General features: G+C 35.8%; 1 protein-coding gene across 3 annotated transcripts; it reads left to right on the forward strand.

Moving 5' to 3' along the window:
- The first annotated feature begins 7,462 nt into the window (after positions 1–7,462).
- LOC116188484 (tyrosine decarboxylase 1) lies at positions 7,463–16,016 on the forward strand. 3 transcript variants are annotated; one of them, XM_031517873.1, is made up of 13 exons: positions 7,463–7,636; positions 7,735–7,858; positions 8,343–8,415; positions 8,661–8,891; positions 9,992–10,155; positions 11,006–11,146; positions 11,231–11,290; positions 12,228–12,392; positions 13,829–13,885; positions 14,418–14,482; positions 14,641–14,764; positions 14,981–15,118; positions 15,298–15,743. In XM_031517873.1, coding segments are annotated over exons 1-13 (1,416 nt in total). In that variant the 5' UTR covers positions 7,463–7,634; the 3' UTR covers positions 15,370–15,743. The 3 variants fall into 3 exon arrangements, with proteins under 3 accessions (XP_031373733.1, XP_031373734.1, XP_031373732.1); XM_031517872.1 differs by lacking the exon at positions 15,298–15,743 and adding an exon at positions 15,745–16,016 and having other exon boundaries at positions 7,465–7,636; XM_031517874.1 differs by lacking the exons at positions 8,661–8,891; positions 15,298–15,743 and adding an exon at positions 15,745–16,016 and having other exon boundaries at positions 7,464–7,636.
- Positions 16,017–18,023: the final 2,007 nt, after the last annotated feature.

The following is an 18,023-nucleotide window of genomic DNA, read 5'->3' on the forward strand; positions in this document are numbered from 1 at the left end:
TAAATTTATTTTTCACATTTCATAATATTTTGTGATATTTATTGTATGTACTCAACAAAAAGTATATATTTTCTTTTATGTCTATATTTTAGTTGGTACTCATTGTTAATTATCTAATTTTGATGATATGAAAATTGATAAATATTGCTTAACCCACAGGTGTCGACTGATTATTCTTAATTGTAATTTGAAAAATAAATAGACTGGGGCTATTTCTACCCATCTATACCTACTGCACTCCATTTGTTGTTCATCTTACAAAAAATGCCCCCAATACCATATTAATTACTTTACCTAATATGAATAGAACGTTATATCACTCTCCTACTTTATTTATTGATATATGCTAATATTTATTTCCATTTGAATATTGTTCTTCTCTTTATTGTAAATATCCACTACTCGAAAATTACTTTTAGCAAAAAGTATGTTTATCCTTTGTAAAATAAATGAGAGCAAATATAATGTTAGTCAAGGAACCCATTTTTTTTCTTTTTTGCGGTTCATTACTCATTTAAAAATCTTGATGACGAAAAGCAAAAGAACCCAAACTCCATATTCAAATAAAATTATTTTCACGAGAAAAATAAAAGGCAATATCACCTAATTAATAAACGAAGATATTAAAACTTTTATTAAATGAATTGCGAATTTTTTATTTTCATTGACAATTATGTTTCCTTTTTTTAAATGCATACAAGTAATGGGCTTTTCTTTTTTCAAATAGATTTACACAGTTGTACACGTATATTCATACTTTGAATTTTTTTTTCATTTATTTAGACCATAATCTTTTTAAGTTATAATACATCACTTTTAATAATATTCATGAAGTTTGTAATTCTAAAAATCAATGCATGCTAAATTAGATGATCCCGGTCGGTAAGCGCGAGGTTTGAGAGTCGAAATCGATCGAGTCAGTTTGCGGGTCCCCGAGACGAGCAGGACCACATGAGTCACGAGCCTGGTCCACGCGTTGAACCGGCCATCATGGTCTGGTTAGTCGAGACGCGAGGACGATGGACCGATCCCTTTACTCAAGGATCCGTTCATCCTTCGGCCTCTTAATATGAATCAATTGTTTTCATGAATTTACGGTGTCAAATCGAGTAAGACGAGCGAAACCTAATCATGAGATAAATAAAGTAAAAACAACAAACCCAAGACGAATCATAATACCGATAGAGCATACGGGATGTAGGCCCGCATGAACATAACCCTCGAACTTGGAACCCTCTGTTCCATAGACCATATGCCTTAGCAAATTAGGTGTACCCATTATCCGTAGACCCGGGCAGCTCACATGCCCTTGACCTCCAGGTCATAAATAGGTAGTGGTGACTCATTCTCACGCGTGTCCGTCACGCCTTCCTAGGAACGTGAACACTCTCAAGCCATGCGATTGCGCGCACGTATGCTGACACCGACGAGACGAAATTCGAGTGTACACAGCTATGAGAATAGCCACCTAAGAAACCTCCATATCCACCTCTACTGTTGTGTCCTCTCCCTTGTCCTCTATTTCCTTTTCCTTTGCCTTTCCCTTTTTTGTTCTTGTGTTGGCGTCCGTCCGTGTAATGTATCTCGAGAGGTGTTGATCCGAGAAGGCCGGGGAGAGGAGCCTATTGTTGTTGTTGTTGTTGAGCCGACGCGACTACATATGAGCCACGAGACTCATGGCTGAGGAGAAGAACAATCAGCTTTTCAGTGGTTGAGGTTGTGAATGACTCAAGCCGAGCAAGAATGGGAGGCTCCCACTCAAGGCTGAGACAGGTAAGAATTCTCCGATTAACTTGACCTGGAGTCTTTGGATTTTTGATCTAGGCAAATTGAGTGGCTAGACATTTGGCTGAAGTAATGTAACTCTCCATGTCTAAAACATTAATATACTAAGTACCTATACTCAACAACACAAAAATCATTCCTCCTAATCGTCATGAGAGAAACCAATACTTACCAAATCGAATCACGGTAGATAACCATCATGCCATGAAGCCAAAGACAACTCAACTAATCATAAACATGTACATATGCAAGACTACATAGCTAACCCCACCGATATACGCAAATGGATAACGAATACAAATGGCTAGTAGACAAATCCACTTTTCAAGACACACAGAATACTCCAAATGAGGACATTAATCAGAATACCTAAGCCGACTAAAGCTCTATTATCTTTGATTTAATCATACTTACATAGTTAACCCTGTCGATAGACACAAACGGATAACAAATACCAGCTAGCCAATGGTTTTACCTATCCCTTTTGGGTTCCCACTAACTCCCCAAGTGGGGCACAATTCGAATGATATGCACATGGGCAACTTAAGCCACATCGACTTGCATAACACATATAACATATGTACATATCGGTGATCAAACCAATTATCTCATCGAATGAGCAACAAACGCAGAAGTGCCATGCCAATGATTTAGCAACTGAGACTAAATATGACATGCATTTATAAGCACATCAAATTATGCCATGTAATCAAATCAAATACACAGCTCACAACAAGATCCATTAATCCAACAATGGGTTAAGAAAAGCATAAATTTCATAAATGACCAACTATTCTCAAGGTTCAAGAAGAATAACTCCAACATAATTTTACCCAACTCTCGACAATTTTTGAACTTAACTAATTGATTGCAAGGTAACCTTAATCTAAAGAAACTAAGAAATAGCTCACTTCATCAACTAAGCTTAAACAACTAATCGGACCTTAAGTTGAGCTGAGCTAAACATATTGGCTAAGTCGAGTGTAAAATGAACATCTAAGATATGATTAACTAATTGCAGCAAATTCTAATACGTTTTCCCTAACAAACTCATCCTTAAGTTGTGTTCAAATTACACATAAACCGAGCAAATACTAATGTCTAAGCCATGGAAAATCAACTTACAAGTCGAAAATTGAAATATGCTCTTGGTTATGAACTTCCTCTTCTCGGATTTGAGCTCCATGTTTCAGTTTTCCCTCTACAGTTCAGTTTGTGAAGGAGAAAGAACAGAGCTTTTGTTCTATCTAGATGTTGGCCAAAACTTAAAAGATGATGGGGGAGGTCGATTTAAATAATTGCAAATGGATCCTTAACGCGTTCAAAAGTGTGAGAGTGGTCCCTAACTATTAAGAACTTCTGAACAGGTCCTTGAAGAAAAATAACTTACTTACATGAATAACTTAAGACATTACATGTAAATAAGACAGTATCCACCATTTGGATTCAAATAAAAAATTAGAAAAATTAAATTTCGATTGAATCATAAGTCAAATTTCCAGTCAAAGAGCAAAAACAAGATTTCTGCACTTTCGTCAAATTTCAAATGTGAATTTACCAAAGCAAAACTTGTTGTATCATTAAGAATCATTTTTTAGGTCTAATACTATGAGGGAACAATTACTGAGAAATAGTTTCTCGAAATTCGATTGTTTTCAGAAATCCCAAAATAAGCTCAACCCTTCTAGACTTAGGCAAATTTCAGTTTCTTGCGAGCACACTGATCTTACGAGCCTAAACTTAATCAAGAGACACCTAAATGCACACAAATCGATCAATAAATCTATAACTAATCCTAGTCTCACGAGTTTTAGTCACTGATGTTATACTCCAAACACTTAGGGCCTATTTGGATTCCCAAACACCAAATTTTAACTTTAACTTTAACTTTAATTCAATACACTACGTAACAAAAATACACATTTCCCAAGTCAAAATTTTTAACTTTAACTTTAACTCAACACACTACACAACAAAAACACACGTTTCCCAAGTCAAATTTATAATCACATCTCATTTATCATTTTCCACAATCAAAATCAAAATCAAAATTAAAGTTACTTTAACTCTGAATCCAAATGCACTATTATTTTTTAAGGTCAATGCATTTTTGCTGTTTCTAACAAGTTTCCAATGTAGAGCTTCCCGCCTCTTTGTGGCTCAGCCCTCGCAAGGCATATTTGCTTGTATGAACCGCTTTCACTAATGATTCTGAGCACAACATGACGTGAGTTCCCCAAGTGTGAGTGGGAGATGAAGGACATTTGGTCCTCCCAGGAGGAACCCAATCCTATTCGACTGGAGTTCAGACCAGACTCTCTCTCTTGTGGATTAAATTTGGAATTGACTAATGATCAATTGCTGGTTATAAGAGTTTGGTAACTCCCGTAGTCACTCCTTGTAATAACCCATTAGTTGGGTCAAGTGCTGCACTTATAATATCGGCATAAGGCTGATATGTACAAGATGGTATGCTTATGTATGCATGTGTGTGCGCCAGGTTAAGACTGTATTAGATATATACACTCTTGGAGAGAAAATGCAAGCTTGCCAGTGAGAGTTTTTGTGGCAGAGTATGCATGCTCGGATGTTTGCAAGAAACACAAGAAAGAGATATAATTAAAGAGATGTGATTGTGCTCCTATTAGAGATTGTGAGTCGGTACTTATGCTGTCGAATATGATTGGTTCCCGCTCGATTACGTAGTGGGAATCCATCACCGATGCCATTTGTATTCGTTCTTGCAGGTTATTCGGTACATGATCAACTCCATTCAACGATCTCCTGAAACTCGGTAAAAGCTCTAAGTGGTAATTCAAATCTATTCTTGGATTAATTATATCGGCTTATTGACATTTGGGTCATGTTTCCCAACATTGGTATCATAGCTATAGGGGTTGTGCCCATATTGTGCTAGAATGACGCGAGTTGATCGTCTTAATTTTCGGTTTTGTGTTGCATGTTGGATTGTCGATATTGATATTTCTCTGTGTTATTTTTTATATCATTGAATTCCTTGTATCGAGATGATTCCAACGATATATTATAAGTCTCGTTTTGATATCGCATTGCAAAGTTATAAGCGATTGTAAATTTTGATCAAAATAAAGCCATCAACTTTGCATTTCTGGGTTTGCCTAGCAGCATGAATAGCAAGAACACTCACCCACTCTCGAACGCTTTTGGATAAGCGCGTGAGGCATGACCACAGGTCTGATTGATCAATCGATGGCGGTGTCCGACTCCAGTCGCCAGCACACGCGCCAAAGGGATCGAGGAAAGGAAGCGCGTGAAATAGAAAAAGGGCGCTGCTACCAGCAGCGCTGCCACACACGCACGACAATGCTTGTCGGCGTGTGCTGGCAGCCTAAGCCTCTAATGGCCGCGCCGCTGCTTTCACCATTTGGTTAGAAATTTGATTTCCTATTTCGTGAATATTTTTTCAGATTTTTAGAAGTCTATAAAAGAATATAAGTTATTTTAAGTTGCAGAGAAATAAAAACATTTGCATTGTTTTTAGTTTATGATATATAGACAGTATATCATCCATAACCAATTCTTAGTTCATATTTTGCATGATCTGATCATGCTTTAATAAGTCTGTAACGATATTCTTATCGTAATAGTATTTTGGCGGATTGTGAAAAATTCAAGTTAAAAAATAAATATAAAAAGTTAATTTTTGTTGTTTTTAGTTGATAATTACATAGACATAAATCACCCACAACTATTTCTTAATTCATGTTTTGTATGATTTGAACATGTTTTAATAATGAGTCTGTAAAAATATTTTTATTGAAATTGTGTTTTAGCGGATTGTTAAAAATTCAAACAACCGTCAGTACTCACGCAACGTGCGGATTTCGATATTAGTTTTATTAAAAATGATTTTTAATTTAAAAAGCACGTACTATTAAAAAAATTCTCGAATCTAGGACGAACTTTTAAAATTTTCTTTAAAAACACAAAGTCTGAAAATCTTCTCTTACCTAGCATGCCGTCTCCTTCCGTTCAAACTCCCTAGTTATATGCCTACGTGGCCGTTACTTTAAAATTTTTTTTCTAAAAATGCACATCGTTTCAAATCTTTCCCAAATTTAGGACACCATCACCATCCGTCCATTCTCCGTCATGAATTGCCTGGTCTCTCCCTATACATGTTCATCCTATGGTTGTATATGTCATCTCACAAAACTCATTTAGAACTCACTTTGTTAAATAGCCGGTCCTGACTTACTAGGGCAACAATTTGAGTTATATTTGATAGGATCGATCGAGCTCTCTCCCTAAGTAGAGCTCGTGGAAAACCTGACCCGCCCTTCCATATTTTGTGCACATATCGTATCCTGATCACGAGGAAATGAAAAAAAAAACAGAGAAAGGGCAAAGTGTCCCCCATATCACATCCATAATTCGAATTCTGATCATATTAACTTCCATAAGGATTAGTAAATACGGTATGAGGAACAAACTAAACTATGCTCTACCAAGTAATTAGCATGCCTAACTTCAATATGTATAGTACTATTGTGTGAATGAGGTAATGTCGAACTGAAAGAAGAGTTAAGGAATGTAACTGGACTGACCAATATTTATACCAATGAAGTGTGGTATCAGCTCCGAAATTTGGGATGATGGGACTTTAGTTTCTTCTGGCCTTGCGGTAGAAGGAAAGCGTCCCTAGGTAGGACCAAAACGGACTGCAATGAAAATACAAGTGAACAAGCTTTTATTGTCGCCATACATAAAGTATATCATGCGAATTCTATTCTTTAGCCATTGGACATGCATAAGCGCTACTCGAGACCAATATTAGGAGAACAAAAGATAAGAAAATCCAAAGCTCAGATGCAAAAGAATGACAATGGACACACATGCTGCAGCTCGAACAAAATGCAAAATCATACAATAGCGGATGCGGGACTAGTCCATGGACCAGAGGATGCATACAAAACTGAAACATCATTGATTAGAAATCAATTATCCAACACATACTTCAATTACTTGCTCCTATCAACCATAGAGTAAAGCCTTAAAACCGATTGAAACATCGATGCATCATATGATTCCTGTATTATCTTAAGGTATGTTCAACAGTGAACCTTCTCCTTGGAAAGTTGACCATCAAGAAAACAAGGCAAGACTTTAATGTTGTCGGAAACACCAATTGAATTGTGCACAAGCTTTGACTATGCATCCCATTGTTTCTGCTTTGAGTTTAGTTCCTCAGAGAATTCGATTATCGAAGCTTGGATTGAAGAGAATGGACGGAAGATGACGACGTGCTAGATTTGGAAAAAATTTGAAACGATTTGTATTTTTAGAAATTTTTTTAAAGTACATGCTAGATCAAAGAATTTGTAAATATTACGAGTAGGATAACGACAAATGCAACGGCCACGTAGGCATTTGACGAAGGAGTTTGGACGGAAGGAGACGGCATACTAAATAAGGGAAGATTTTTAAATTTTGTGTTTTTTTTAAAAATTTTAAAAATTTATGTTAGATTAGAAAATTTTTAAATAATACGTATTTTTTTAGATTAAAAACCCTATTAAAAAAAAATAGAATCCTTTCGTCTCTCACCTGGATCACCTGGAAAGAAAGAGTGGTGACACGAGGCGGCGGGGCGTGAATTGGGATTATCTTTTAAAAATTATTAGAAAAATAATTTTAGTTTTGTCCATTAGATATTGTCCACTGCGCCTCCCGACTCCTTTCCCTCTTCACATCCCTCGACCATATTCATTGTAACAATGCAGCAGAGCCAGTGAAGACGAATCCCCCACCACCCCTCCATCTTCGTTCTCTCCGTCTTCCTCTCATCCTACCGAAGCAGCATCCGAGGAATGTGAGTATCTGGTCTCTCCCTCCATCTGCCAAGTGCCCTGTTTTTGCTGATGACTCAACGCTGCTCTCTCAATGGCTGTTTGCCATCTCATTTGACAGGGAGAGAGGCGAGTTGAAGCCGATGGATGCGGAACAACTGAGGGAGTATGGGCACAGGATGGTGGATTTCATCGCTGACTACTACAAGACCATCGAGGACTTCCCTGTCCTCAGCCAAGTTCAGGTTATTCTTGGAATTCATATATATATATATATATATATATTTGAGTGTGTAGAGATGTGGAATCTGTTTATATATCTGTCGTTGCGATTGGTGCTTGGCAAGTGATACAAGTCAAAAGAGCAAAACTTAGTTTCAGCTGTTGTGAAGATTTGACGTAGAAATCAAACTGGGAGAAGCATGTGGATGGGCTTACGGTGTTAAATGTTATGATTCATTTGCAACGTAGACTTTGTAGAGACATCGTTTTGCATCTTGCATTCGGTAGTGCTTGCGTGTTGATCCGCCTTGATGTTCAAGACATGCGTCCGAGGCTTTGTCCGCTTCTTTAACTACTTGTATAATTCATTGGGGTACGAAAGCATAGGGTTGCGTTTCATACTGAATTAAACATGCCATCGATAGACTTAATTCGAACTCAAAATGCCAATATGAACTTCTACTTCTTTGAGTACAAGGTCAACTATATCTTGCTTCTTGAATGCAGCCAGGGTATTTACGCAAACTTCTTCCCAGCTCTGCTCCTGTTGACCCCGAATCATTGGACCAGGTCCTTAAAGGTGAAAGCAATCTACTTGTATTCCATTTTCTTGTTTGCTGAGAACATATCTCACTCCTTTGTTTCTGCTTATCTCTTACTTTTTGATAAACCTTGAACATGATCAGTAACTCAGGAGCGACATCTCGTACTGTCCATCTCTTACTTTAGTCTAAGTATTGTCAAAACTAAAGAAACTGACGGGATATCTTAACTAGCTTTTGGAAGTAGCAATTACTAAACATTGATGTTTTCTTGTTACTGCAGATGTCCAGACAAATATATTACCTGGGGTAACCCATTGGCAAAGCCCAAATTATTTTGCATATTACCCTTCGAATAGCAGCATTGCTGGTTTCATGGGAGAAATGCTCAGTGCTGGTCTCAATATTGTGGGTTTCAGCTGGATAACTTCCCCAGCTGCAACTGAACTTGAAATGATTGTTTTGGATTGGCTTTCAAAATTGCTTAAGCTTCCTGATGAGTTCCTTTCAACAGGTAATATAACTTAGCTGGACAAAAATTTGAGTTTAATCTGCAATGAACACTTCACTGTATGCACACCAAAATAAAATAGAACTTTTGGGTTTTCCTAAATGTTTGTCCTTCACTAGGATGGGATAGCAGGGAAGAAAATTTTAGGCACCCAGGAGGGTTGTTAGAGAAGTAACAGTGCGAGCAGTTGCTATCAATGTATTCCAATGACAATTGATGGTCTTCGCCCAAGCTGTCACCATATCATGGATTTAGATGTTTATGATTGAAACTTTGCAGCTAATTTTACTAAGCATTGGAATTAAAATGTCTATATGTCAGGCATCACAGATTGCTTGAATGTGTCTCCTTTCATTGCAAAGTTAATAGACATCATGGTTAGCGGATTCAATGTAAAGCTGAATTACTAATTGAGTTGTACTAATCATTTGGTCCGTGTATCGTGCATGGCATTATATATGGAGGGCAACACTAGTCCTAAACTACATGATTTGGTCTGAATTCAGGACTTTTGGACTCACAGCTTCACTGTCCAATTCCTTGCTCTTGCTCGGACAAGTTTGCTGGTGGCTGGCTTCAAAGCCCAGCCACCAGCCAGTGTATGAATGGCCATAATGGAGGCACCAAAAGCCTCAACCCAGTACCATTATAGTGGATGCCTAGTTTTGACATATGCAAAACATGGTTACCCTGTAAGCAAAGATCTGCAACTGCAGCTTAGTCAATTTCTTATTTCCACTTTTCTATCCGTTGCATTAGAGAACTAACCCTCTTTCGACCAGACTTTTCTCTCTCTCTCTCTCTCCCTCTCTCTCTCTCTCTCTCTCTAATTAATGTGCCAGCTGTTGATTAAGAAAATGTCGCACCGCCAATTCCAGTCTAAACCTTTGGTTGTTACTAAGATTTTCAGTCTCATACTTCTTTCATTCACTCAACATTGGAGTCGACACGTGAAAGGTTGCTGATAACAGACTGACCTCTGCGTTTACATTGCTTAGTTTTCTGGACAACTAATTAGTGAATATTGACAAGAGAATCTGTTTGGATAAGATTATACCAACTAATAATCATATCATGCTGATTCTTGCCTGTGATTATTGCAGGACAAGGTGGGGGAGTAATACAGGGCACTGCAAGTGAAGCTGTCTTGGTGGTACTCTTGGCTGCTCGTGATAAATTTCTCCATCGGGTTGGGAAGAATGCTCTCAACAAGCTTGTTGTTTATGCATCTGATCAAACACACTCTGCTTTGCAAAAGGCATGCCAGGTAATAATTGGACTGGCCATTCTCTTATAGTGCCTTTTAATGTGCTTCTGAAGTAGAACAGACTGAAGCAGGAATGAGATGAGTCCTTCATGCATGTAAATTCATAAATCTTTGTTTTGACTGGTGCATGCTTCTTCATGGAATTAACAGAGTCAAGCATTTCATGAGGCAATAGGATGCTTAACTGATGTGCAGCTACAGCTTTTGAAGTTGTGCATATTGTTTTGGATTTTACCGATCAGCCGAGCACCCAAGACAGGCATTAGTTAGGTTCCTATCGTATTCAAATGCAATCCTGTGTTATGTGATAGCTAGCCTCTCCCATCTGCATTTAACGTAGGATTGAGATTCGACAGTGAAAATTTCTTCCATGCACTGCACCATATTTGCTTGGAGCTAATTGTGGCTATATTACATCAAAATTAATTACCTACCTTTTAGCAAATTAATAAAGGTGAAAAGTTCTTATCCTGGGAGCGAAGCTTTATGTGTCTTTCATGTTCATGGTTTTCTTATATATACTCGTGGAAACTAGAAAGCACATTGCTGTTACTGATTTGTTTTATTGGACATGGGACCTGAACACTGATTGTAACAATCTTAGTATCATCATATGCAATATAAGCATTTATTACCGACACTGCATTCAATTACTATGTGCATAAGAAGGGTATATATATTGAGAGGGTGTTTTTTATGGTTCATTGCAAAAATACTACATTTATTTTCTAGATGTATAACTAATAACTGCACCATTTACTAAAATCCACTGCATAGAGAGGGCATTCATTTTCTTTTTCTTTTTGTAATAACTCAGATATCCTTGTTAAGATTTTGCTATTTATGACAGATAGGTGGGATTTACCCCGAAAATTGCAGGATGCTGAAGGCAGATGCTTCAACTAATTATGCTCTCTCTCCTGATGCACTAACAGAGGCGATTTCACATGACATTTCCAACGGATTGATCCCCTTCTTTTTATGTGCTACTGTAAGAAACAGCTACTCTGTATCATATCTTGCAATGAAAGTTAAAAATATAAGGCGATCGACTAACCTTTCCTTGTGATTTTAGGTAGGCACTACTTCATCGACAGCCATTGATCCCCTTCTTTTGCTGGGAAGAATTGCTAAGGTAAATAATTTAGTTGACAAATGAAAAGTTATAGAAGTTTTTCTCTTTCACATTATTAATGCCTGGTATTCAGACTTGATCAGTCTTGAAAATACTTTCGACTATTCCGAAAATTTGTGCATTCGATAACCTTTTCTACTTCATGCTCTGGTTCTTTCCATTCTGATTATCCAACTTTTTGGGAGGAACTTGTATATTAGACCATGCATGATGCATACTGTCAACATACCTTACTCTGAGCTTTAGCTTTTAGGTAACATAGTTACTGATTTGGAGTCCCAATAAAACCCTATTCCGGTTCAATATTTTCATCTTTTTTTTTTTAAAACTCTGAAACATGTCAAATCTAGGTTTCACAGAAGTTATTACAGTTGGAGCACCTTTGGACAGGCCTAAGCTTTCAGAAAAACAAGTTGGTGAACATAATCAGTTTATGTTAAAAATATTTTGTGCAGTGCTCAAGTGACCTATGCATCATATTTAGACCATATTGCTCTTCTCATTTTATGAACTAGGTTTTCATAATACCAACGTAGGGAAAAAATAAGTTAGCATTACTCGTCTAGAGTGAAACAGCTATACCGAAGTTGACCTTGAGGTACCACATTAAGATGGACAATACTGCGTAGCACGATTGGGGAACTTCAAAATAGATCTTACTATAAACATAGCCAACCATCAAATTTGTCACTAATCTTGCAGTCTAATGGTAAAAATCATTTTTTCCATCGACAAAAACCTTGGGAAGGTTTCACTGATTTAGACTTTGCCCGATTGGGATGTGGTAATTCAGTTTGGATCTTCGTTTTTTATTTTTATTGGGGTTGGGCATTCAAGTAATCTTTTCGCTGGTGAAGGTACAATGTTATAGGTCAAAAAAGATCCAAAATGTGTCAGAAGTCAATCTCTCTTATGTGTATGATAAGTTTTCGTGCAGGAAAATGGACTTTGGTTTCACGTAGATGCTGCCTATGCTGGAAGTGCTTGTATCTGTCCTGAATATCGTCCCTATATTAATGGTGTTGAAGAAGCCGACTCCTTTAACATGAACGCTCATAAGTGGTTCCTCACGAATTTTGATTGTTCAGCGCTTTGGGTTAAGGTATAGATCCTGCATGGTTATAGGCATGGTCACTTGTGAAGTATGTTAGTCTTTCAATTACTGCAGTTTATTCTGCTCATGCTCATTCTTTGACTGAAACGGGAATGGAGATCTCTGGTCTAAGCATGATGGTGCAAGTTGATTATTAACATGTTGCATTTAATCTCCATTTCTTGTTTTTCCTTAAAACAGAACATAGAGGCCATCATAGAAACTTCAAATTGGCGAAAAGTTCTCTTGTTTGTGCATGGCTTTTATGATGGAGCGGAAATCAAAGAGGAATAAGATTTCATGCTTTGACCAAGGTGTTCAATGAGTCTGAGGACATGTGCAAATTCATAAATTAAGAAGAATTGAACCAGCTTAACATTAAACTGTCAGTTTAGTATACTTGCTTTTTTGAAAATATTAGGTTCAGAATTATTGGAATAATTTCTTATGGAGGAAGGAGTTGTTCTTTCTTCGATCTTCCCAAGAGCTTCGCTAACATTATATAGAGGGCAGATTTGGTATTTGGATAGTCATCGTATCATGATTGGTTATGAGATTAGATAAGGGTAGATTATATTTAAATGATGAAGAGATAACAAAGAAATTCATTCATTTTTATTAATAAATGTTCATTTGCAAGAGTAAGGGTTGATTAACCGAGTGCTCAATTTTTGTTAGAGCTCCTGAGTAGGGAAGTTTTAGATCTATATATAGAGGGAAAGCCCCTGTGAAAGGTAAAACGAAAGCACATTTTGAGGAGTTTTTCTTCTTTTTACTCTTAATTATTTTAACAAATAATCTACTCTGTCTGACTAGTTCGGGGTTGGACTCCTAGGTGCCCATTATAATCATGGTCCTGTTGATGGTTCCAAGGGGTAATTCAATCTTTTTGATGAACTGGACGGCCTGGAAATCTAGTTTGCAGTCCGACCAGTCTGATAGGCCAGCCCACATCTGGTCTTCAGATCCATGCATCTGTCAGGGCAGCATTGCATTGAAAAGAACTATAATGATTTGATAGAGCTGAATATATAACTTGAATCATAGACTTAAAAATCATATGGAGATTAAATATCGAAGTCTGCTTTAAGGATTTATAGACACCTGCAACAATGTACATGTGAGGACAATGCCTGATGCTATAGTAGGATTGCTCAATGATGCTGGAATGTTCAAGGCATGGAAACAAGCTCTCCATTAAATGAAAATGCAGCTTAATTACATTAACAAGGGTTCCTCAAGGTGATAGGTCAAATTTGCATGTACTGAATCTTGGAAGAATATTATGTCTGTCATCTGATCGCTGAATTTCTTATGCATACTTATATTCTATTTTGCTATGGATTGATAGACAAGGATGGACATGAAGCTCAAGCATGTTGAATGGGTCAAACAAACTTCTTGTCTTCTTTTTGGCTGAAATGTTACATGATATTTGTGACCAGGACAGGAATGCTTTGGTGCAGTCCCTATCTACGAATCCTGAATTCCTGAAGAACAAGGTAGAGTTACATTCTTGTCATATGATTACATACTCTGTGTTAAATTATGCTAGCCAAAGGGGTGATCAAACAAATGCTACATACCCTCATCCATGTAAAATTTTGATTTCTCTTGGTGAAGATCTATTTATGCATCCTCTTGAGGTGCTCCTGTATATACTCTAGAACATAATATTGTAAACTAAACAGCTAAATTAGTAATTTGTTTTTGGCCAAAAAGCTGAAGTTATTTATATAAAAACTGTTAATTAGCAATATATATATATATAAAAGAACGTTTAAAATCTGCCAGAGTTGCTGGTATAGCCCATCAGATTCTTCATGCAAGAAATTCTTTACTAGCAGAATCCATTAGTTTCGAAAGGAGTAACATCAGAACAAAGAGAGGAACCAGTCGATATCTATCAGAGGGCAAAGATATTGAAGAGAAATAATTTGTCACAAGCTAACTTCATCAATTAATTATTATTCCTTTTCCGTGCTCCCTGTTGCATGAAGTGGACCTGCAATTAAGTTTTCCTTATTGTTTCAGGCGTCACAAACAAACATGGTTGTAGATTACAAAGATTGGCAGATACCTCTTGGGCGTCGTTTTAGGTCAGCTTTGAACTCTTGTTTCCATTAATTTCTGGGTGATCAAGGAATAACAAATTCTTAAGGGAAAAGGATTGGTTATGGAGTTAGAATTTGATTCTTCTAAGTTGCTTTCATATCAATGTACTTGTATATTCTTGACTAATTCATGGTGACTCCAGATCGCTGAAACTGTGGATGGTTTTACGACTATATGGATCACAAAACCTTCAGGATTACATAAGAAGTCATATTAATCTGGCAAAGCATTTTGAAGGGCTTGTTGCTCAAGATCCAAGGTTTGAGGTAACTGTTCTCGTTCCGCTCACAATTGTTAAGACCTCTGCATATTTCTTAAAATTATATGTTAATAGCATCTGCCATTAGGATCTCCATGTGCGTGCTAGATAACGAGGCTGAAGCACTAGCTATTACTAGGGCCTCATGCAATGTAGAAAGAACCTCCTTCAATTGTTCGTCTTGATACCATTTTCATATGTGTGAGAATGGGAATGTGAACAGGTGGTCACTCCACGATTGTTTGCATTGGTTTGTTTCCGCCTTGTGCCATTCCAATCTGACCTGGATTTGGCAAATAAGCTGAACCATGAGCTACTAGATGCTGTAAACTCGACTGGAAAGATTTTCATTTCTCACACTGTAAGTTTGCCCTTTTTTTCTTTAATCTATGTTCTTCTGGCTAGCAACTGGACTATCTTTTAGAGCTTGAGATTTCTTTTAAATGCTGTTTGTACTGTAAAGTAAACGTTTCACCACTTTGGCCCCCTGACGTTTGAGTTTGGGTTCGCTATGCACAAAACTTGTGATGATGATGATAGATCGCTGGAGAAAATCATCCTGCCTTGCAAGCTGCGAAATCTACCGATTCAGAGAGTAACAGCGGGATTTAGTGTGCGTCATAGAGTAATAACTAGTCACTTATTTTTACGAAGTGATCTTAATGACCACGCACTAATAAAAACCAAAACCTGAGAAAAACTTAATTACCACGTTAATTGCCGCGTGGGTTGCGGGTTGGTTGTGTGGTTAAAGGCAAAATGAGTATACGTAGCAACAAGTTGTAAGTTTGATGCATCTCAGCCTCATATGTCCTCAAAAAAAGGCTCCTTATGGAAAAGGTTCGGTTACTTAGCATCTGATTCTCATGGACCCGTGTGGTGCCTGTGGAGCAGTTTTAAGGATTATCCTATGATATATATGTGTAATAATAATAATAGTATAAATTTTGTATATTAAATATATTTTTATGATATAATTTTTGACAGGCTCTGTCGGGTAAGTACATATTAAGGTTTGCAGTTGGAGCTCCAATGACAGAAGAGAGGCATGTGAATGAAGCTTGGAAGCTTATCCAAGGACAGGCTTCCCTCCTTTTGGATAGCCTTAGCACATAATTTTAATTTTCAAGTACGTACTATTATTTGATGGCGAAACATCAACTTTTTCAATCGTCGACATACATTAATTAATTTCTAACATTGGAAATAAAAGAAGAAACCAAAACTATTTTCTTTCCAGCAAAAGAAAAAAAAAACTATGTTCATTGTGGTTCCTATTCACTATCTATTTGTTTATCTGTTCATTTATTTATTTTGGGTCATAATTAAAGTTGTTTGCTTGGCGCCATTATAAATAATCTTGACATAAGAGAAAATATTTCTAAAACTAGTAATGTGGCCCCACAATGCGTGGCGTTCGCATATTATATTTTTAATTAATATTTTAGAAATGAAACTTATGAAAATAATAGGTTAAAAATTAAGAACTAAAACTGAAGAGTCGTCAAAAGATAAGGAGTTCTGATGATACTTGCAGTTATCGTTGTGTGAAAATATGAAAATTTTCGACTCTTACTAGAAATTAGCATAAAGGAACATCACAACAGGGTATAAGTCAAATTAGCTATAAAAGCTTTTCAATTTGCTCTTGCAAGACATGAAGAAAGGATGAGAGAGAGCAAGAGAGGGAGTAGTAGGCTTGGTTTGGGAGTGTTATTGCTAATATAATAGATGAAAAATATATACTAATTCTAGAATGAGTTCAAGTGTTTGAAAAATAATAATTAGAACTATTGAAATTAGAATTAATATTTCAAATAAAAAATAAGCAAAAGTATTTTTCAAAAGAATCTATCAGCATGCTAAAGAAAAACACATATTAAAACTATGGTTTTAAAATATTTTATCATACACTATTTGCATTTAAGAGAAACACTTATTAAACCAAGACGTATTGAAGATAAAGAGAAGTTTCTCCTTCTCTAATCTAGTGAATCTATAATTTATAATTTATAATACATATAGTAAAGTAGAAGTGCATTATATATATATATATATCAATATAACTAATTAGTTTTATTTTTGTAATAAGCTAATCAAATTCTAATTTGTTCTCTAAAAAATAATTCATACAAAAGAATGCTGAAATTTGTCTACATCAAATGAATGTAAGTTTTTGTAATAGAAGTTTAGTCTCTAAAGTATTTTTAAAAGATATTGTATGTACGTTTTCTGCTCTTATTTATGTTGTAGCAATTTAAGTTATTTATATATATGCTTTGACTTTTGATAATGTAATAATTAAGAAATTTAAAAGGATTATAATTTATTTAATTTAATCATTATCATCATAGAGAATTTAAAACGTTAATAATTTTTTAAAAGCAAATTTATATATGAGAGATTATTCGAATATTGATTTAGTATTCATTATAATTTCCAATAAGGATCTCTAATTTTCTAAAGATTACATATTTATAAATATTATTGTAACTGTAATAATTGATTAGAAGAAACTATTTCAGAAAATTTTATTATGTAGATTTATTTATTTAGTCATTATGATATTTATCTAAAAATTAAAACAGAGCAATTTATTTAATAACTTATTTAATTATACAAACATGTCTGATTTCCAATTATTTAGTAAAAAATTACAAGTAATTTTACTATATTGTGTCTTATGTACGTCAATTATAAGAGCTTAAATTACACGAAAATTTTTATTTTTATTAAAAAATTGAAATACATGTTTATAATAAAAAGGAACTTTCAACTATAATATTCATTTTTTTAAAATATTTTAATAGGTTAGTTATTATCATATAATAAATTCATTATATAATGCATGATACATGGCATGCGAAATGACAATTAACAATATGATGAGGAATTGCTCAAGAAGCTTATGGGGCATACTCTCATTAAATGAATATAAGTCTCTCGTTGCACGATATTTAGGAGTCTAAATTAAATACTTATATATATATATATAGATTCGTCTCTCCAAGCCGTACTTGCAATTAAAAACCAACTGAATAAATATATATATTATTGAAAAAATTACACGCAATGATATCTTTTGATGGCTGCATGTATTTTTAGGCATCGCTCGTGGATGAGTATCAACCTGCCGTGTTGTATCGAACTCGGTCGATTAGTTCAATGTTTACTTCTTTTAGTGTATGTAAAAGTTGTTGCTTGGTATCTATATGGTGGATGTCTACTATAAACTGAATACCGGATTATGTATGTGATGTACTAGA

The sequence above is a fragment of the Punica granatum genome, chromosome 8, assembly GCF_007655135.1.
Source record: "Punica granatum isolate Tunisia-2019 chromosome 8, ASM765513v2, whole genome shotgun sequence".
In the NCBI taxonomy this organism is placed as follows: domain Eukaryota; kingdom Viridiplantae; phylum Streptophyta; class Magnoliopsida; order Myrtales; family Lythraceae; genus Punica; species Punica granatum.